The sequence below is a fragment of the Nannospalax galili genome, unplaced genomic scaffold (genome assembly GCF_000622305.1).
Source record: "Nannospalax galili isolate Female #2095 unplaced genomic scaffold, S.galili_v1.0 scaffold388, whole genome shotgun sequence".
Taxonomy (NCBI): domain Eukaryota; kingdom Metazoa; phylum Chordata; class Mammalia; order Rodentia; family Spalacidae; genus Nannospalax; species Nannospalax galili.
Window position 1 is genome coordinate 1,812,790 of NW_008360304.1, and position 22,254 is coordinate 1,835,043.

At 41.3% G+C, this 22,254-nt stretch overlaps 1 protein-coding gene across 1 annotated transcript in view; it reads right to left on the reverse strand.

Annotated features, from left to right (window-relative positions):
• The window catches only part of Parp4 (poly(ADP-ribose) polymerase family member 4), an 87,487-nt gene extending 66,996 nt beyond the window's left edge, over positions 1-20,491 (reverse strand). The window contains exons 1-5 of the mRNA XM_029559247.1: positions 20,314-20,491; positions 14,508-14,640; positions 10,248-10,449; positions 7,693-7,756; positions 6,729-6,804 (exon numbers count right to left, since the gene is read on the reverse strand). Of these exons, the coding sequence (XP_029415107.1) occupies positions 6,729-6,804; positions 7,693-7,756; positions 10,248-10,449; positions 14,508-14,639 (474 nt within the window). The 5' untranslated portion in view covers position 14,640; positions 20,314-20,491. The remainder of the gene's footprint in view (positions 1-6,728; positions 6,805-7,692; positions 7,757-10,247; positions 10,450-14,507; positions 14,641-20,313) is intronic.
• Between the last annotated feature and the right edge of the window lie 1,763 nt (positions 20,492-22,254).

Here is a 22,254-nt window from a genome sequence, read left to right on the forward strand (position 1 = left end):
TACATATATATAAAATCTGGATCTCAGTTTTTTAATTCCTAGTGTGAAAAAACATTCTAATGAAAATCAAGTTTGATATGTCAATTTTGAAAGTATTGATAGTTGTTGGGGTGTTTTTTGTTTTTTTGTTTTTTGTTTTGCATTAGAAAGCACTGGTTACTTTGAGCAAATAAAAGCTTTCTGTAGTTTCTTCCTTTAATTGTAGGATATTTGATGCCATGCTGTATTTTCCTCTGCATTGAAGAACAGCTTTTTCTATAAATGGTGGGGAAATTTTCCAGCCATTACTCAGTCAGAACTTATTTTTAACTGGGATGCAAAAGGACCATTCTGGTTTTGTTTGTATGTGTGTATATGCATAAAATACTTAACATGACTGGTTTGTTTTTTTTAATAGTCCACCAAAACAAAACCCATGGGTGATAACACACTTTGATGAGATTCTATCACTGTGAACTGAAGAAGTCACTTTGGTTCAGTTGAAAATTTTCCTGAAGCCATAACCTTCCAAATTAAATAGGTGATTATATAGTTAGTGGACAGTTTAGGTTGGATAATTTTAAAAAGCAGCCACATGAGAATTCATGTATATTGTCACATAAATGCAGATTATTTTCAAAATTTGTTGCTACTAACCCAATTCTTACACTCAAAGAAACTAGACAAATAGTTTGTTTTAATTAGCTATAAGACTTAAATGGATTTTCCTCTCGTTTCCTCTAGTGAGCCATTCCTTTTCAGTAAGTTGAACTCTGTACTAAAAGGTTATGATTCATGGAACATCTAAGCTCATGGAAATGTAATTATGGTTAGAAATGTTGACAATATTAGGACTGTTGACATGAATGAATGAACAAAATTTGGTAATACAAATTATTGACCTGCATGCTTTTTCTTAACCCTGATTCATTCCTTACTAGTAGACTTAATCTTTTCAGTATTTGGGTTACTCGCTCAACAGCAGCCAGGAAAATACCTTTGTGGTATCAGAATGTTATCCAACTGTATATTGTTTACTTTATTTTAAATAATGGTGAACAGTGGATAATAAATAGCTTTATATTCCTAAAAAAAGAAATAAAGATGACTAAGAAACATCTTAAAAGGTGTTTGACATCATTAGTAATTAGCAAAATGCAAATTAAAACCACTTTAAGATTTCATCTTACCCCAATCAGACTGGCTAAGATCAAGAGAACAAATGATACCAAATGTTGGAGAGGATGTGGGGAAAGGGGAATGCTTATCCACTGCTGGTGGGATTGCAAACTTGTTCAACCTCTATGGAAAGCAGTGTGGAGAACCCTTAAAAACTAAAAATGAACCTACCATTTGACCCAGTTATACCACTCCTTGGCATATACCCAAAGAACTCGTCCTATTGCAGAGACACTTGTACATCCATGTTTGTTGCTGCTCTTTTCACAGTAGCTAAGAGATGGAAGCAACCCTCAATTGATGAGTGGATAATGAAAATGTGGTTCATTTATACAATGGAGTTTTACTCAACAGTAAAGAAAGAAGAAATCATGAAATTTGCAGGTAAAATGGATGGAACTAGAAACTGTTATACTAAGTGAAGTAACACAGACTCAGAAAAACAAACGAGCTCTCATAGCTTTGGAGAACACTATGAAGGTGCCAAGGGACAACATCAACAGATGATCCAGCACCAGATTTAAGACAAAATAACCACATCAACGGGCAGCACAGCATATATCATTGGTGCAGTAGTGGCACTTTTGTCTTGGGGGCAATCGACAGCTACCTAATTTGACTAAAAGCCCACTCAAAGGGAGGAAACTCAAGTGTGGTACTGTAACATAACCTAATACACACGGCTGGAGTGTGTACCTTAGAGAAAAAATTTCCTTTGGGGTATCTTAGAGAAAACCCCAAAACTATTATATCACTAGACTGTGATTTCTTACCATGTGCAAAATATTTATCCTTATATTTACAGACAAATATCCCACTCACCACTCATCAAAGAAGCTCATTTTGCAACAGTCAGAGACTAATACCAAGTACCACACTGGTCACACACGGACATTGTCTATGAATTGGCCAGGCCTAAGGGGCACATCTGCAATGCATCCCCTACACCTAAGGCTCATGGAACATAGAAGAGGGATAAAGAAGAGGATACTAAGGAATTAGTTCTCAACAAGGAAGCTCCCTCATGCAGTGCAGGGCCCGGAACACAAAAGGTCATAAATGGCCAAAGTGTAGAGATCAAGAGTCTGTTAAATAATGGTCCTTGGATAGAAAGCCTTTATTAAACTTCATCCACCCAAGGCTCAGGGACCATCTCGGAAGAGGGAACAGAGAGACTGTAAGAGCCAGGGAGGATGGGCATGACCATATGGAAACAGAGTCCTATAAGCTCCTGGAACCTGCTCATATGATTCTATGGCAAAGGTGTCAGCATACACAAGTCCCATGCAAACTCAGGCAGACAGTAACCCAGCATAGAACTGGAAAAATGAACAGCAGACCCCAATCTTACCTAAAAGAATGTTGGCAACTGATTGCTACTAGATGAAGAAGAGCTGACATTCCTAAAACAAGGGACTCTAGATAGGTTGACTAGACTCAGCAGATGGAGTTGCACTGGGGAACGGCTGGGGGAACTGACAACACAGTGGACAGTAACAGGGATGCCAGAGTATATGGGCTCCAGTGGGGGGGTGGCTATGGGCTATGGGAGAGTGCCATTTGGGATGGGGGTATAAAGATGAATAAGATTGTTTGAGATGTTCTGTATGAAATACATTTTTAGTTAGTTTTGTTTTCTTTTTGAGGAAGGGTCTCCCTGTAGCCTCAGCTGGCCTGGAGCTCACTATGTAGATCAGGCTGGCCTTGAACTCACAGAGATCTGCCTGCCTCTGCCTCCCAAATGCTGGGATTAAAAGCGTGTGCCACCATGCCCAGCATTTTCAGTTTTTTAAGAGTTCTCCACACTGCTTTCCATGGAGATTGCATGGGTTTGCAATCCCACCAGCAGTGGATGAGCGTTCCCCTTTTTCCACATTGTCTCCAGCATTTGGTATCATTTGTTCTCTTGATCTTAGCCAATCTGATTGGGGTAAGATGAAATTTTAAAGTGGTTTTAATTTGCATTTCCCTAATTACTAATGATGCTGAACACCTTTTAAGAAGTTTCTTAGCCTTCTTTATTTCTTCTTTAAAGAACTCTGTTCACCTTTTGGTCTTTTTGAGACAGGGTCTCCCTGTATCCCCAGCTGACCTGGAACTGGCTATGTAAACCAGGCTGGCCTCAAACTCACAAAGATCCACCTGCCCCTGCCTCCCAAGTGCTGGGATTAAAGATGTGTACCACCACACCCTACTTTAGCCCATCTTTTAATTGGGTCACTTGCTTTCTTGATTGTTTCTGAGTTCTTTACATATTCTGGATGTTAAACCTCTGTCAAATGTGTGAAGATTTTCTTCTACTCTGTGGGTTTTCTCTTCACTTCCTTTGTTGTTTCTTTTGATGTATGGAAGTTTTTTAGTTTAATGAGGTCTCATTTGTTGATTCTTGACCTTATTTCCTGAGCAATTGATGTTGGATTAAAAGGGTCTTTCCTACACTTGTATCTTGTAGTTTAGTGCCAATGTTTTCTTCTAAAAGCTTCAGAGTTTCAGGTTTCACACTGAGGTCTTTGATCCATTTGGAGTTGACTTTTGTGCAGGGTGAAAGATAAGGGTCTAGTTTCATTCTTCTACAGATGGAGATCCAGTTTTGTCAGCATCATGTGCTGAAGATGCTGTCTTCCTCCAGTGAGTGTTCTTGGCCCCTTTGTCAAATATCAGGTGGCTGAAATTGTATGTACTTATGTTTGGGTCTTCAACTATGTTCCATTAATCTACCGGTCTATTTTTGTGCCAGTATCATGCTATTTTTTATGACTATAGCTCTGTAACACAGATTGAAATCTGGTACTGTACTCCCCCCAGCATTGCTCTTTGTGCTCAGGGTTGCTTTGGCAATCTGGGGTCTTTTATGCTTCCATATGAATTTTAGGATTTTTTTTCTAATTCTGTGAAGAATGTCATGGGGGTTTTGATTGGCATTGCACTGAATCTATATATTGCTTTTGGTAGGATGGTCATTTTCACACTATTAATTTTTTTAAAAAATATTTTATTTATAGTTTTTATTTTACGCGTATGCATGTATTGCCTGCATGTAGGTAAGTGCACCTGTGTCATGCAACCCGTGGAAGACAGAAGAAGCTGTTGGATCCCCTGGGACTGGAGTTGTGGACAGTTGTTAGCTACCATGTAGGTACTGGGATTCGAAACCAGGTCTTCTGCAAGAACAGGCAGTGTTCTTAACTGCTGAGCCATCTCTCCAGCCCCACAATATTAATTTTTCTAATCCATGAATATGGGAGGTCCTTCTATCTTCTGGTGCCTTCCTGAATCTCTTTCTTTTTTTCATTGTAGAGATCTTTGATGTCTTTGGTCGAGTTTATTCCGAGGTTTTTGTTTTGTTTTTTGTGTGGCTATTGTGAATGGGAAGGTTTCCCTGTACTCTTTCTCTGATTGCTTGTTATTGGTATATAGAAAAACTACTGATTTTTGTAGATTAATTTTGTAACCTGCCAGTTTACACAGGATTTAGAGCAATGGAGCTGGAACTGACCTGAAAGCCACTTCCTCTGATGGCTGCTCTCACAGCTTTGGAAAGCACTATGCAAAGTGCTAAGGGAGAAAAATCAGTCAATATTTCAAGACCAAATGACCACATCAATGACCAGTACAACATATGACATTGGTGCAGCAGTGGCACTTTTATCTTGGGGCAATCAACACCTACCTAATTGAACTAAAAGCCCACCCAGTGAGAGGAAACTCATGTTTGATATTCTAAACAAAGCCAAAACCACATGGCTGGAGAGGTCACAGATCTTAGAGAAAACCCCAAAACTGTCACATTCCTAGACTAATGTAATTTCTTACTATGTGCAAAATACGTATCCTGATATTTACAAATACCCAATTCACCACTCATAAAAGAAGCTTCTTTTGCACCAGATAGAGACTATTACAGAGTATCACAACTGGTCACAAAGAGACATTGTGAATTGCCCAAGTTGAAATGGCATATCTACAATACAACCTCTATACCTAAGGCTCACAGAACATAGAACAAGGAGGTAAAGAACACAATAATGACTATCTCAATTCTCATTAATGAAGTTCCCTCATGCAATAAAGGGCCAGGAACACAAAAGGTAACAAATGGCCAAAGTGTAGAGACTAAGAGTCAGCAGAATGCTGGTCCTTGGACAGGATTCCTGTATTAAACTACACCCACCCAGGGCTCAGGGACCATTTTGGAAGAGGTGGCAGAAAGATTTTAAGAGCCAGGGAAGAGGTTCATGACCATATGGAAACAGAACCCTACAAGCTCCTGGGACCCTTCTCATATGAACCTACAGCAATGGTGTCAGCATGCACAGAACCCATGCAAACTCAGACAAAAATGCAGCACAGAACTGGGGAAATGCACAGCTGACCCCAATCTTAGCTGAAGAAACACTAGCAACTGATTACTGTTGGGTAAGGAAGAGCTGATCTTCCTAAAGTAAGAGACTGTAGATAGACTGACTAGACCTCAGTAGATGAACTTACACTGAGGGACATCTGGGGACACTAAGTTGACACAATAGGTCTTAAGACAAATGACAGAATGTATGAATTCCAGTGGGGGAGCTATGGGAGGGTGCCAGTGGGGAAGGGGGTATAAAGATGATTAAGACTGATTGAGATGTACACACAAAATAATAACACTAAAAAGTATCTTCTTCCTCCTCCTCTTTTTAAATTAATTAACTTTTGTTTTTTTGAGACAGGATGTCACTGTGTGGTTGGGGCTGTCCTTGAATTCACAACCCTCCTGCTCAGTCTTCCAAGTGTTGGGATCATAGGCATCATGCCAGGCAAAGTTTAAATTTTTTTGTTTTGCTTGTTTTTTTTTTAAAGTATTTTGTTATTTTATGTGTATGAGTGTATTGCCTGCATGTATGAGTTGCTTGTTTTTTTAGACAGGATCTCCTTATAGTCTCAGCTAGCCTGGAACTCACTATGTAGAACAGGCTGGTCTCAAACTCACCTGCCTTCCTCTACCTCCCAAGTAGAGGATTAAAGGCATGCACCACTATGCCTAGCAAAAAATTTAAATTTCAAACATAAAACTTCTCTGTGTAGGGCTGGAGAGATGTCTCTGTTCTTGCAGAGGACCCAAGTTCAATTCTCAGCATCCACATGATGGCAAACAGTAGTCCCTAACTCCAGTTCCAGGGGATCTGATGTCTTCTTCTGACCTTTGTGGGCGTTGCATGGGATGGGTGCACTTACACACATACAGGCAATACACTCATACACATAAAATAAAAATAATAAAATTTTTAAAAACTGTGTAGTAAGCCAGGTGTGGTGGCGCACGCCTTTCCCAGCACTTGGGAGGCAGAGGCAGGTGGATCTCTGTGAGTTCAAGGCTAGCCTGGTCTACATAGTGAGTTCCAGGATAGCTGGGGCTACAGGGAGACCCTGTCTCAAAAAGACAAAAAAAAAAACTGTGTAGTAAAAACCAACTCATATATGTTACAGGATATATGATATTCATAATAGGAACAATTTTTCACAACGAGAAAATCATCAAAAAAGAAAATTTTTCAGAAATATCTTTTTTTCTAAGTAGAAATCAATCTTACTTTTTCCAAGACGTTATATTTTGCAACTTCAAAGTCCTGAGGAAAATGAAGAGTTTCCGCATTCTCTGCACAAACCCTGAAATTGATGAAACATTTAACACTGAAATGGACTTTTAGGCCATACAGAATCTCACAATAGATATCCTAATTCTTTATGATATACCTAATAAGTCCCCAATGCCTCCTTAGGTGTTCTAGATATGGTGAAATGATTGTGAGAAATGAGACGGATTCTTCCTCTGCGTAATTTATTTTTATTTTTTAATCTTTAAATTTTATTTCTTTTATGTGTATGAGTGTTTTGCCTGGATGTATATAAGTACCCATGTTGTGCAATGCCCACAAAGGCAAAAGAGGGCACTGGATTCCCAGGAACTGGAGTTAAGGACAGTTGTTAGCTGCCATATGGGTGCTGGGAACTGATCCTGGGTCCTCGGCAAGAACAGCAAGTGCTCTTAACCACTGTCCATCTCTTCTGTTCCTAATTTATTATTTTTAACTTTTCCATATTTCTGGGTAGAGTGTGATAATCTAACTCATGCATACAATATGAAATGATCAAATCAAGATAATTCCAAAGCACCAATGCACAGGAAGGTTTATGTCAGAGATGCAGGTGTGTGTGCCAAAGCAGGGACAGAAGAGGTATGGCCCCTTCTCTGAAGACATCACAACATATGAATGGGGCTCTGACCCTAGTGGGGGTGTCATGCCTCTCTGGAACCTGTCAACTCCTTTTAGACTAAAATAGTCCAACTTATGACCTGTCCTTTGTTTGTTTGTTTTGGGGTATTTTTTAATAGGGTCTCTATAAGTAGCCCAGCCTAGCCTTGAATTTGATTGAGATCCTCCTTCCTCAGCCTCCCAAGTGCTGGGATCAGGCATACATCACCCTCCCCACCCCCCAACCCACATCATTTATATCTTTAATATTGTGCTTGAGGTTTACAAAATACTAAGTTACTCAGTGACTGTGATGTTTTCATTCTCTGGGGCGTTGTCCAAGGCTAGATCTTCTCTTGCCACTTCTAGAATTAAAACAAAAAGTTGCTTACTATTCAAAGACTAACAATTAACTGTGATCCTAACTTCTAGAATTTTTATGATTCTTAAATATAGATATTTGCTATATAGTTCCTCTCCCCACCCCCCTTTTCAGGGGGTTCTGGAGAAATCAAACTCGGGGCCTCATGCACGCTGGATAAACACTGAGCCACACCCTCAGCCTCAATTCTTTCTTTCTTTCTTTCTTTTTTTTTAAGTTGGCAGTTTTACTATGTTGCTCACACTGCCCCAAACTCCTAAGCTTCTGCGATCTTCCTGTCTCAGCCTCCCAAGTTTCTGTGACTACAACTTCATGTGGCTTTAAATTTTATTTTTTTTCTAATTTTGAAGTAGAGTTGTTTGTTATCTAAGAACAATACAAGTGGGAAAGCAAAGGTGTTGATGATCCTGAGAGTTCGGTGCCACCTAAGGAGAATCCCGTTCTAATCTGTGTTATTTGAAACTCATGGACAGCCATACAATTTTCAAATGGCATTTTTCTCTTCTGAAAGTTATGGCATAGCTACAAAATGCAATTTTAACACACTCTGAGATCAGAATGAATTCTCCGTGTCCTAATATCATAGCCTAGAGGAGGAAAATTCAGGGGCTCTGCGTGAGCTCTGGTCTTTTTCTTATAGAAGAATCATAGTATTTCCTATAGAATTGGGATATATAGAAATAACTTTATTTTCTTTTCCTCCATTCTTCCTTCCCTTCTTTCCCTCTCATCCCTCCCTCCCTCATTTCCTGAGACCTGGGGCTCACCAATGAGGCAGGACTCCAGGAATCAGGGCAGTGAAGTCCAGGAATCCATTTGTTTCTGCCTCTCCAGTGCTGGGATTACAAGGGTGTGCCACCAAACTCAGTTTTTTTTAAAACATTTACTTTTATTTTTATGTGTATGAGTGTTTTGCCTGCATGTATGTAAGTGTACCCAGTATGGAAGTGTATTCATGCATATAATGCATGAAGAGACCAGAAGAGGGCACTGGGTTCCCAGGAACTGGAGTTATGGATGGCTCTTAGCTGCCATGTGTATGTTAAGAACCTAACCTGGGTCCTCTACAAGAGCAGCAAGTGCTCCTAACTGCTAAGCCAGTTCTCCAGTCTCATGGTCGGCTTTTTAAGTGGGTGCTGGGGATGGAACTCTCATTCTCATGCTTCTGTGGAAAGCAATTTACTCACTGAGCTATCTCCCCAAGCCAAGAAATAACTCCTTTAAAAAAAAAATTTTTTTGAGACTGGGTCTTACTAGTAGCCCTGGCTGGCCTAGAACTTGCTACATAGACCAAGGTGGCCTCATACAGATCTGCTTGCCTCTGCCTCTAAAGTGCTAAGATTCAAGGCATGTGCCACCATGCCCAACTGGAGATTATCTTTCAGAAGGAACTTCTTTAGTAAAATGCTGGTTAGAAACTTTCTAGACATTAAGGAATGGTAATCACTTTCTAATATTTATTTATTTGGAGGAAAAGAAAGGGTGTTCCATAGCCTGTGTATGGGGGTCAGAGGACAACTTGCATGAATCAGTTTTGTCCTTCTTCTATGTGGGTTCCGGAGATTGAACTCAAGTCATTAGGCTTGGTAACAAGCATCCTTATCCACTAAGCCATAGTGCTGGCCTGCTAAACATTTTTTAACAACAAGGATTTATTCTACTCCCACCTAAAATGATATATCAGGGGCTGGAGGGATGGCTCAGTTAATAAAGCAATTGCTTTGCAAGTATGAGGACTTGAGTTTGATCCCTGGTACCCATGTAAAAAGTCAGGTGCAGCAGGGTAGCTTGTAACCCAGTGCTGATAAGGTGGTAGGAGGGTCCCTGAGGCTCCCTGGCCAGTTAGTCTAGCCTAATTAATGAGCTCCAGTCCAATGAGCTACTGTCTCAGCATTTCAAAGGATGATACCCAAGGTTGTCCTCCATCCTCAACATACACACACATACACACACACACACACACACACACACAGAGTTATGCACACACACTCATACATACACATACATTTAAAAAATTACATATCAGGGCTAGCAAGATGGCTCATTGGGTGAAGGTGCTTACCTCTAAGCCTGATGACATGAGTTCAATCTCCAGGACCTATATGGTGGTAAAAACTGAGTCCCACAAGCTGTCTTCTGACCTCTACATGTGTACCATGTCACATGCACTCATACACACACACAGAAAATAAAATAAAAATATAATAAAAATTTTATTTACACATCACATTTTCTGAGACTAACAGAATTTCTTAGCATTTTGAGTTTGACCATATTAGACTGCATACTGAGAAATCTATTTCTGTTCTAAATTAGTCTTTCAGTCTTCAAGACTTTGTTTACTGTTTTGGAGGTAAAATGAAGCATAATTGGCATTGTAGTATTTCTGGACAATTTATGTCTATATCCCTGGCACATCCAAATATCTACTACAACATCTGTGACACATTCAGTGCTTGGTAGGATATATTTACCAGAAATGCTAGTCTTTTCATCTGGAGTTGTGGTAAAGTCCTGTGACTTATTAGGATCATAATTCTTCACATCCAAGAGTCTTCTTTCTTTGACAGATTCCCATATGAAACTTGGGTTTGCCATATGGATGCCATTCTTTAGGATAGATTTGAGTTGATAGTGGCTCAGGACATCAGCATTGTCCAAGATTACATGTGTGCACTAAGAAAAAAGTCACTCCATTATACACTAGAAAATAAAAACTTTAAGGACATTATTTGTATCTGTAACTTTAACCCTTAATGGGAGGGTGCCATTTGGGAAGTGGGTATATAGATGAATAGGATTGTGTGGGATGTTCTGTATGATATACACACAAAAAAACAAATTTTAAAAAAGACATATTTGAGGAGGAAGCATAAAAATTTATTTCACGTTAAATAGTAGCGGTGATAAACATTACTCAAAAAAATCTACCTGATGACTTTATATCCATACTCATGTACTAAGGATCTGAGTGTAACCTACTGTGACTAGTAATAATCAGATACATAGAGATTAAAGACGCATGTGCAAACATGTGTTAGTAAGCATTAAAAATGTAGAAAACAGTGTATTTTAAAATGAAATGGAGATCTTCTTTAAAGGGTTAAAAACTCATTCAATTTTATGACTTACAGGGTTTATACTGAGTTTAATATTGTATAACTATTAATTCAACTGTGAACCTAAAAATTAACAGCCACTTTTGAAAGAGATGTATCCTTACTCTGGAATGTGTTACTGAATATGTTAAAGCTGTAATGAAATACTTCATCTAATCATGTGGTTATTAAATTTTTTTTAATTTTTATTTATTTGTATTTTATGTGTGTGCATGTATTGCCTGCATGTAGGTAAGTGCACCCGTGTCGTGCAATGCCCGTGGAGGTCAGAAGAGGCTGTTGGATCCCCTAGGACTGGAGTTATGGACAGTTGTTAGCTGCCATGTGGGTGCTGGGATTCAAACCTGGGTCTTCTGCAAGAACAACCAGTATTCTTAACTGCTGAGCCATCTCTCCAGCCCCAAGTGGTTATTAAATTTTTAAAAAAATTTTAAGTCTTATTTTAAGAGCTGGGTGTGGTGGCACATGCCTTTAGTCCCAGAACTTGGGAGGCAGAGGCAGGCAGATCTCTGTGAATTTGAGGCCAGCCTGGTCTCCATAGTGAATCCAGGCCAGCTGTGGCTACAGAGACCTGTCTCAAAAAGACAAAAACAAAAGCGCCTTATTTTAAGACGGTTTCCAGTACTTTTTTCTCAGAATTTGAAAAACGTTGTAAGTAAAATAACTTACAGTTCTAGAAAAACTTTAAAAATCAACTTTTTTTTTTCAGTATAAGGAACTGAACCTAGGGCCCTGATCATGTTAGGTCAGCCCCTACCACTGAACTACCACCACCTGAGCCCAAAACCAACAGTGATTAGACTATGGATATGGATATACACATTACAGGTTGCTTCTAAGTCTTCTCTACCACTAACAGTAGCGTAAACACCTTCCTGTATACACTTCTGTTCAGCTATTTCCTTGGAGAAGGAAAGGCAGGTACAAAAGATATTTGTTATTTATTTTGTTAATTTCTAATTTTATTTAGTTTTTAAAAATTGAATCTAAAGCCAGGCATGGTGGCACACGCCTTTAATCCTAGCACTCTGAAGGCAGAGGCAGGCAGATTTCTGTGAGTTCAAGGCTAGCCTGGTCTACATAGTGAGTTCCAGGACAGCTGGGGCTATAGGGAGACCCTGTCTCAAAAAGACCAAAAAAAAAAAAAATCAAATCTACATGTATAATATGTGTGCTTGTTCATGAATGTGGGTGCACACATGCCACAGTGTACATGTGGAGGTCAGAGGACAACCTCAGGCTTGGTCTTTACCTTCCACCTTGTTTGGGACAAGTTCTTTTTTGTTGTTCGAGGCTGTGTGCTTCAGCCTAGCTGGCCCTGAGCTTCCAGGAATTCTGTTTAGGGCCTTTGTCTTCCTGTATAAATTCTTGGATTACAGAAGTGCAACTCTGTTTCTGACTTTACATGGGTTCTGGGGCTCTAGACTCAGGTCCTCATGGTTTCGTGGTAAGCACTTTACTACAAGCCATCTCCCCAGCCTCCAGTTTTATATAGTTTTGAATAAAGCATATACGCATATTGGAGCATATATCAAAAGCAAAGTAGACAGAGATGGTGGTATACACCTTTCATCCCAGCATTCAGAGGCAAGCAGATCTTTGTGAATTCAAGACTAGCCTGGTCTATATAGCAACTTCCAGGCCAGGCCATAGTAAGACCTTATCTAAAAACAAAACAAAAAAACAAGTAAAGTAGTAACAAAGGCTCTGTTCACTTTTTCCTCACACTGTGGAAGCTACTTTACCTTGGGGCACTAGTGTAATCTGTCCTCATTGAAGACAGCAGGTGTAACTGTACAAACGGCAACATTCTTTCAACACCTACCACATTCTTTTAGTCTTTCTTTTCCATTTAATTTATCTTGAAGCTTATTCCTCATCATTACATGTGCAGCCATTTTTTTAAATTTTATCATATTTTTGTTTTAGAGGCAGAGTCTTGTTATGTAGCCCAGGCTAGTCTCAAGTCCTGCCTCAGCCTTCTGAGTACTGGGATTAGACTTGTGCCACCATGTCTGGCTTTATGTGCCTTTTATAATAGCTGATGTGTACATATCAAAGACAGACACACACACACACACACAGAGGCAAAAAAAAAGTACAAAATGTTGTATGCACAGTATGTGAGTTTCCAAAATAGCAGAGATCAAGATAGTAATTCTTTACCCACAAGACAAACTGAGAATGAAGTTTACTTACTACTTATACGTGGATTACTTATCTACCCACAGAAATGGGAGGCAGGAAAGTCATGTGATGGAAGCATACACAACTCTGCCTGAATTGGAGGTAAGTGGGAATAGTTCCTTTGTGGTATTCTGAGGGAGCTGAACTTGCCTTCCAGAGCAGATCAGGGATGGATCCAGGTAGGCAGATTATTCACATATCAAGAGAAGAAAGAGCAAAGGACAAGGGGCTGGCAGGTCTGGGACATAATGCCTTTGCACTTCCATTCTTTCTTCTTACCTTTTTAAACCACTTTACTAGGTGGTTAAAAAAGAAAGTGAGACTGGAGAGATGACCCAGAGATTAAGAGCACTGGCTGCTCTTGCACATGGCAGTTCACAACCTTCTATAACTCTAGTTCCAGGGGATCTGATGCCCTTGTCTGGCTCCAAGGGCACCAGGCAGGCACAAGGTGCATATGCAGGCAAATACATAAAATAAAAAATAAATAAGTAAAATCTTCTTTTTAAAAAAAGAAAAGCCTTTGGGGCTAGAGAGACGGCTCAGCAGTTAAGAGCACTGACTGCTCTTACAGAGGACCCGGGTTCAATTCCCAGCACCAACATGGTGGCTACGAACCATCCTTAACTCCAGTTCCAGGGGAAATCAAAGCCCTCTTCTGACCTCCGCAACATTGCACGACACAGGTGCACTCACATACATGCAGGCAATACACTCATACACATAAAATAAAAATAGTAAATAAAATATTTAAAAAAGAGAAGGCTTTAATACCAGCACTCAGGAGGCAGAAGCAAGTGGATCTCCATGACATCGAGGCCAACCAGGTCTATATAGCAAGTTCCAGGCCATTTGGGGCTACAGGGAGATCCTGACTAAAAAAAATGTAATCAATTAAAATAAATATATAATAAAAAAGTTAGCCTTAATTATTTTCAAGATTTTATCCACTTGTGAAATTCTGTATCTAGACTCTTCAGCCTACAATTCATCTCAAGAGATGCAGTAGCTTCCTTTGGCCCCTAAACAAGACAAAACATTAGTTTACACTGCACATCTGCCCTCAGCTGTTAGACCTACTGGTAAATGACACACTGTGCCTTTTGCAGTGTACAGTACAACCTTCTCTCTTTCAAGAGTAGATGTGGCTGGCCTGAAATTCTATTTACATCTTTGGTTATTTCCAAATGATATCAGATTCACAGGATGTGTGGTCCTGTCCTGCAGCTCCTGGACTGGAAGAAGACTGGGCTGGGCCCTCTGGCATCCTCTGCTTCTGGCCCACCTCCCAGTGGGCACTATCACAATGTCTCCTGCCTGCTCACATTTTCTCCGCTGCCAGTCTTCTCTGCTTACGCTCCAACTATAAGCCTTGTTCCCTGAATGCATTATGTCAACCATAAAGTAGTTGGTGAGATTTGGAAATACCTGAGGATTTAATAAGAAGGAAAACTTTCCACCATTTTCCTTAATGTCAGTCTGTAGTTTTTTCTTCTGCTGGCGAGGTAAATATTTAACTTTCAAACAGAAGGTACAGTTTGCAAAAATTCCCAAAGCCATCCTGAAAGGAACAACAACAAAAAAATTTTCAAGTCAGTTTTTGTTGTTGCTATTGTAATTATGTTTTCAAAGTTTTTACGCTTTGTACATGTATAGACTGTACGTTGAACACAGCTCTCTCATATTCCCTAGTGTCCCTTTTCTCACTCCTCCTGTTGGTCCAGCTTATCCCCCTAGACAGTTTTACTTATGCTTTCATTCATTCATATATATATATATATATATATATAATATCTATGTAAAGTTTAGGAACCACAAATGAGAGAAAACATATTTGTCTGTAATTGACTTTATAGGCTTAATCAGATTATCTCCAATTGCATAAATTTTCATACAAATGACATGGCTTTTTTTTTTTTGGTCTTTTTGAGACAGGGTCTCCCTGTAGCCCCAGACTGGCCTTGAACTCACAGAGATTCACCTGCCTCTGCCTCCTGAGTGCAGGGAATGACTTTGTTCTTTGTGGCTGAAAAAAATTCCATTGTGTATATACACCACTTCTGTATCCATTTCTCTGTTGTTGGACACCTGGGTTGGTTCCATAACTTTGCCATCATGAATAGTGCTGTAATAAACACTGATATGCAAGTATCTCTCCGCTATATCAAGCTGCCTCTGAACTCCCTATGTAGCCTATGTTCAAAGATGACTTTGAACTCCTGATCCTACTGTGTTCACTTCTCAAGTGCTGGGATTACAGGTTGAGTCACCACACCGTTTGTGTGGTGCTGGGGTTTAAACCCAGGGCTTTGTGCAAACTACTAACAACTGAGGCAAGCATTTTACCAACTGAGCTATAGCCCTAGCCTAATTATAGCTTTTGACCCTTTATCCCCTTTTCACAGTGGAGAAAACTATGCCCAAAGTCACATGATCAGTACACCAAGCAGGACTGGAACCTAGCTTCTGTTTCAGCCTTCATGCTCCAGCCCCTGTGTGCCTGTGCAGGAATGTTTCACTTTTCTGGGGCAAGAGTATTCTGCTTCATGAGTGAGTAGACTTGAATAGGGGTGGAGTCCAGCCCTTTCCTTGGGAAGTCTGAATTACACGTTTTTGTATTTTTTTATTTTTTTGGTCTTTTTGAGACAGGGTCTCCCTGTAGCCCCAGCTGTCCTGGAACTTACTATGTAGACCAGGCTACCAGGCTGGCCTTGAACTCACAGAGATCCGCCTGCCTCTGCCTCTCAAGTGCTGGGATTAAAGGCATGCACCACCATGCCTGGCACATGTGAGTATTTTATATGTGGTAGAATTTGATCACCAAACAGTAACTCTTACCAGCCTAGGGTATTTGCCTAGTATACTGTCCCACAATCTATTTCTTCTAGTTGACACATGAGCTGTGCCATAAACACTCAGGAGTATTCCAATAAGCAGGTAGCTCAGCACACTCCTCACAGGCAGGTACAGGACAGGGTTGAAGGCTCTGACTGCACAATAGAGTAGGTCTTACTGGGAGCAAGGCTGGGATCCACCAACCTTGGGCCTCACTGTAGTTCAGACCTAATGGAGCCAATGCCATGTGGTATTGGTGTTTTTCTCTGTATTGTCTCCTCTCTCTGAGTAGTAGGGGAGAGTTCATACACCAAGGCCACTGAGTCTTACATTCCTCCTGAGCTGCCCTGTGAGTGACATCTAGTTTGAAGGTTGACTCAGAACAAACAAACCCTTTAGCAATGTGCAGATCCCTTCCTACAGGATGAAGTACAGGTATGTTCTTATAATACAGATTATAAATGCCCCTATAAAAATAATAGGACAGATTTAGGCTGAGCATGGTAACACATGCCTTTAAATCCCAGCACTTGGAGGCAGAGGTAGGTGAGCATCTGTGAGTTGAGGCCAACCTGGTCTACATAGTGAGTTCCAGACAGCCAGGGTTACATAGTGAGACCCTGTCTCAAAACAACAACAAAAAAAACTGAACAAATTTCAGTTAAGAGATATGATGTGCAGCTCAAGAAGCCTTCCTCCCCGCCCCTGTCTTCTGCTTTCCTTCTTTTGAAATTCTGGAGATCCAACCCAGGCCTTTGTGCTTAAAGCCTATGTTACTGAGGTACATCCTGAGTTCAGAAGCTTTTATTTCTAAAGTAAAAATTAAGGGCTAGGGAGATGACTCAGCAGTTAAGAGCACTGACTGCTCTTCCAGAAGACCTGGGTTTGATTCCTAGCACCCACATGGCAACTAACAGCTGTCTGTAACTCCAGTGCCAGAGGACTCTAATGCCCTCTTCTGATCTCCATGGGCATTTCACAACATGGGTGCAATTACATACATGCAGGCAATACACTCATACACATAAAATAAAAATAATAAAATGTTAAAAAATATTAAATGATTGTGGCTCAAAGGTTTGACTTCTACCACAGCTCTCATGACCTCCATTTGCCAAAAAGCTACCACGGCCATTTGGAGCACTTGCTTCTAACACTTGCCTTTTCCTAAGACAGGAATAAAAAATTTGATGATGACAGCTCTCTTCTTAACAGCCAGCCCCAGAACCAGTGACTTTTCAAGATGTGGCTATGTACTTCACAAAGAAGGAATGGACCCATCCACCTAACACCTGTTCAAAGGGTCCTGTACAGGCTCATAATGCTGGAGAACTATGAACTCATGGCCTTTCCCCATGCAATCTACTTCCCAATCAGCTCTGACTGCTCAGCTGGAGCAAGGGAAAGAGGAAGGTGCTCCCAGCTGGAGCGGCTAGAGAGCAGGCCTCAGGGAACACATCTCAACTCAAAGAAGTGCTCAGCTGGCTGAAAGAGGTACAGACAGCAAACATTCCTCCAAGCCAGCAGGGCAGGAGACAGGGAAAAAAGCTTAGTTCTTGACCTTCAAATATCAGTTTACCAAGAAAAGAGTTGACTTAAAAGCCATGCTAAATGATGTCAAATGCAATTTCTTTTTGCTGTAGACATGTGGATTTCCAGATTTAATATTTTCCAGTTTATTAAAACTGTTCATTTTGCAGCACATTCAAAAAATATGATAGTGAATCATGGGGTTTTACAGATAATTATTTTATGAATGATTCATTAGTTATTCTGGAGAAAATCTGATTCCATCCCAAATACAAATTTTTTTTTTTTGTTTTTGAACTGCAATGTGTAGTTAAACAACGTGAGATGCCAGATTCAATTTTTAATAGTTGCTTGCCAGTATTTAAAAACTAGAGTTCTGTCTGTCACATTTCCCAAAGAAAGATGCTGTTTGGTGAAGGCAGTTGCTGTATGATGTTGGCACCAGGAGTCTGGGCATGCTGAATCTGAACACTGTTCTTTGCAGCTCTCAGTCACTGGCAATGTCTCCAGGGCATAAAAGATCAGATAGATTCATATATAATATCCAATATCCAATTCTCATCTTTTAAAAAATTTTATTTATTTTTATTTTTATGTTTATGAGTGTCGTGCCTACATGTATGTATGTGTACCCGTGTCATCCAGGGATTCGGAATATACTGGAACTGGAGTTACAGATGGTTGTTAGCTGCCATGTGTGTGCTGGGATTTGAACCCAAGTCTTCTGTAAGAACAGCCAGTGCTCTTAACTGCTGAGCCATCTCTCCAGCTCCCCATTCTCATCCAACCCAAAAATCCACAAAAAACTTTAAAATACACCATAGATCAAATGAATATGACAGATAACTACAAAATACTCCATCCAACAGATATGGAACAGTCTTATCGGCAGTCCATGGAGTTTTCTCTAAAGTTAACTACATTCCAGGCCATAAAGTAAGTCCTGACAAACACACAAGAATTAAAAACATACCCACATCAATAAATATAATACAATGCATAAACTGACTTCATGATAAAAAGCACATAATCACATCCATATACAAATTAAAGCCTTTGACAAAGTCCAACATCCCTTCATGACCTAGCCCTTAAGAAACAAGAAATATGGGGCTGGAGAGATTGCTCAGTGGTGAAGAGCATTTCTTGCTCTTGCAGAGGACCCAAGTTCAGTTCCTAGCACCTACGTTTAGAACCTCACGACCATTTGTAACCCCAACTCCAGGGGCTCTGACACCCTCTTCTGGCCTCCACAGGCACTCACAGTCATGTCACAGACACATGAACAACACAAACTTAAGAGAATAAAACCAAAATCTTCCAAACAAAGAAACTATAGGGGCTGGAGAGATGGCTCAGCGGTTAAGAGTACTGACTACTCTTGCAGAGGACCTGGGTTCAAATCCCAGCACCCACATGGTGGCTAACAATCATCCATAACTCCAGTTCCTGGGGATCTGACACCCTCTTCTAACCTCCAGGGACATTGTACAACATGGGTACACTTACATGCGGGCAATATACTCAGGCACATAAAATAAAAATAGTAAATTTGCCAGGCGTGGTAGTGCACGCTTTTAATCCCAGCACTCGGGAGGCAGAGGCAGGCGGATCTCTGTGAGTTCAAGGCCAGCCTGGTCTACATAGTGAGGTCCAGGACAGCTGGGGCTACAGGGAGACCCTGTCTCAAAAAGGCAAAAAAAAAAAACAAAAAAAAAAAACCTCTCTAGCTGAAGTTTTTAATTTTCTAAAGCCTCTGCTGTTAAGTAGCATCATGATGTTCATCTAAAGAAAATATTATGGAAATCCGCATCTTAGATGCAAATCCTACCAAGCAGTAGCAATTATAAAACTATATTAAATATAACTTTTAATTAAGAAAAACTCTCACGCATCAATTAAAGCCCAGGATTATAGAATAAGCCTTCTGACACTATTTGCATAGCCCAACTCAAAGGGCTTAAGGCACCTAATGGGATGATTAAACCCCTGAAACGCAGAGACACTGCTTTGGGTCCGTTTCTACCTTCATGGCATCTAGCAGCTCTAAACCTACTACATCTTAAGTGCTTCCTGAATAAAGATTGACTCCCCCACGCTTGGATTATTAAGTATTCAGTAGTCCAGAATCCAAAGGAAGTCGAGGTCTACTCACGCCATCCCCTAAGGGGGCCTTAGGAAATAGGATTCCGGCAAGAAATATAGTGCTGGGAATGAAGAGGCCCTCCCCAAGATCCTGTCTCTGAGAGATCGTTTTAGTAAGGCAGAGACGTAAATATGACCCATCTGAGTGAGCATATTTCCTGGGGTTTTTTTTTTTGACTTTTTTGTCAATTGTAACACTGCCACGGGCAAAGCCGAGACAAATTAAGAACTTCTCTCAATTTGAACCAGAATTGTAAATAAATTCACACACGGAGCACACCTTTCCACACCTCACCAACCCCCACAGACCCCGTGTTTTTATCTGTCATTTTCTTCTAATACGGACCAGCATCGGGACCCTGAGCCAAGCCTTCGGACCTTAATATGTGCATTGGTTTCCACCTTGTCCGCACTTCCTTAGCAGACCAGCTGACATTTCATAATTATTCACCAAGCTAGGGTTGGAAACCCAACCTTCAGAAAGAAGAGAATCGTTGCATGGTGAAGGGGCTCCTTCCCCCGCGCACGCTAGGCTCCGGTCACCTGCGCCCGGCAGGGTGTCGGGTCTCTGCGTTGGAGGCGGCGTCCTCCCGAGCGATCCCGGCCCCGGCGGCCGCAGGGACAGCGCAGTTCCCCGGCGAAGGTCGCGGCCTCCGGATCCCGGACGCCCCGGGCGCTCGGAGGGGTTTGGTCTCCCTGGGCGGCCACCCGAGCACCCACGCACCTGCCTGGAGATCCCGCCAGCCCTGGGCGCCCCCGGCCCTCCGGGTGCCAGCGTCCCAGCTCCGTCCGAGTGCTTCCGGGCTCCCGCGCGGCCTCAGGGCGCGGCGGGCGGGGTGGGGCAGGACTGAGCAGGCGCAGCGGGAACCCCCTGCGGCGTGCGTGGACACGGGCGCCCTTAGACGGTTGTCCAGGCTCTGTACCCACCACCTCACCCGGAGGCAGACCCGCTCCAGTTCAGTGGCGTTCCCCTTCCAAAATCAGCTCACAAAAGCACAAAATCAGTTCAGGACTTTCAGTTTCATTTTCTCGCCGGATTTTACTAATAGGGATAAATGCAAAATTCGAGTGTGGGGGGTGGGGGGTGGTACTGATGGATGGTGTCTTTGAACTGAGAAATGAGGATGGGACGAAGGTTAGGTAGAGTACCAGAATTCCCAGGGGCAGGTAAGAAAAAAACTTTCTCAAAGGTTTGGGATCCAACAGAATAGAATTTAGAGCTGAAGAAGTAGCTCATTGGTAGACCACTTGGCTAAAGTGGGGCCCTGAGTTCGATATTCAGCACCGCAAGGGAAGAAAAAAACAAAACAAAAAAACATTAGAACTTCCCGAGTTTGAAGTTCATAATAGTATCTGTAACTAAGAGGAGACGGTTGGGGCTATAGCTCAGTTGGCAGATTGTTAGCCTCCCATGTGTGAGGCCCTGGGTGCTGTGGCTACAAGCAAAAATGTACTGAGTAGGGTCTAATGATTTCTCAGAATAAGATTAATGAAATGAGAATAGAAGGTCTAGAATAGGGAATAGAGGGGGAAAGAATGGAGCAGAATTCTGGCTCCACACTTTATTACTGTAGGGTTGTAGGCAGGGTACTTTACCTGGGTGTGGTGTCCAAGTTCATCATACAACCTGTCTTAAAAGGTTGTATTAGAAAGAGTTTACACTGGGTGTCCTGCCCACATCTATAATCCCAGCACTGGAGAGGCAGAGGCAGGAGGAGCTCTGCAAGTTAGAGCAGAACTGGATCATCTGGTCCCAGGTCAACCAGGGCTACACAGGGAGACTATCTCAGTCATCACCACCATCATCACCATCACCACCAACAATTTATGTGACAGAATAAAATGATGCAATAGGACACTCTGGGTCTATTACTATACAGAACTTTTTTTAAAAAAAGGTTTAAGTTTCTTTTCTTTCTTTTTTTGGGGGGCAGGGGGTATTTTTGAGACAGAGGTCTCCCTGTAGTCCCAGCTGGCCTGGAATTCACAGAAATCTGGCTGCCTCTGCCTCCCCAGTGCTGGGACTAAAGGCATGCGCTACCATGCCTGGCTCTTGTTTTGTTTTGTTTTGTTTTGATCTTCCAAAAGTGATGGGGGGAAAAAAAAAAGCTGGACATGGTGGCAACATGCCTGCAATCCTGGCAATGCTAGAGGTTGCAAATTTGAGGGCAGCCTGCTCTACATATGGGGTTATGGGGTTCCAAGCCAGCCAAGAGGAGTTAAGACATTGCTGTTGAGGTAAACAAAGGCTGAGAGAGTTCACTGCTAGTGGACTCACCCTACAGGAATGCCAGAGGGAGTCCTTTGCCCTTTCATTATGGAGGACTATCAGGAAGCAATCTGAATCCAAATGTGGAAATAATGGGAACACTGGTAAAGATAAGTACATAGGTAAATATAAAAGCCAACATTAGCATATTTTCAGTTTGCAATTCCTCTGTTTCTTATATGATTTAATAGGCAAATGGAAACATGTAAAATAATTGCAAAGCTAGATAATAGGTGTTTAAAACCCATAGGTGGAGAGAGATGGTGATAATGGGCAGAGTTTTTGTTTTAGTTTTCTAATATTTATTTTTATTTTATGTGGATGAGTGTTTTGCCTGCATGTATAAATATGTAAATGTGTGTGCCTGGTGCTCAGGAAGATCAGAAGAGGGTGTTA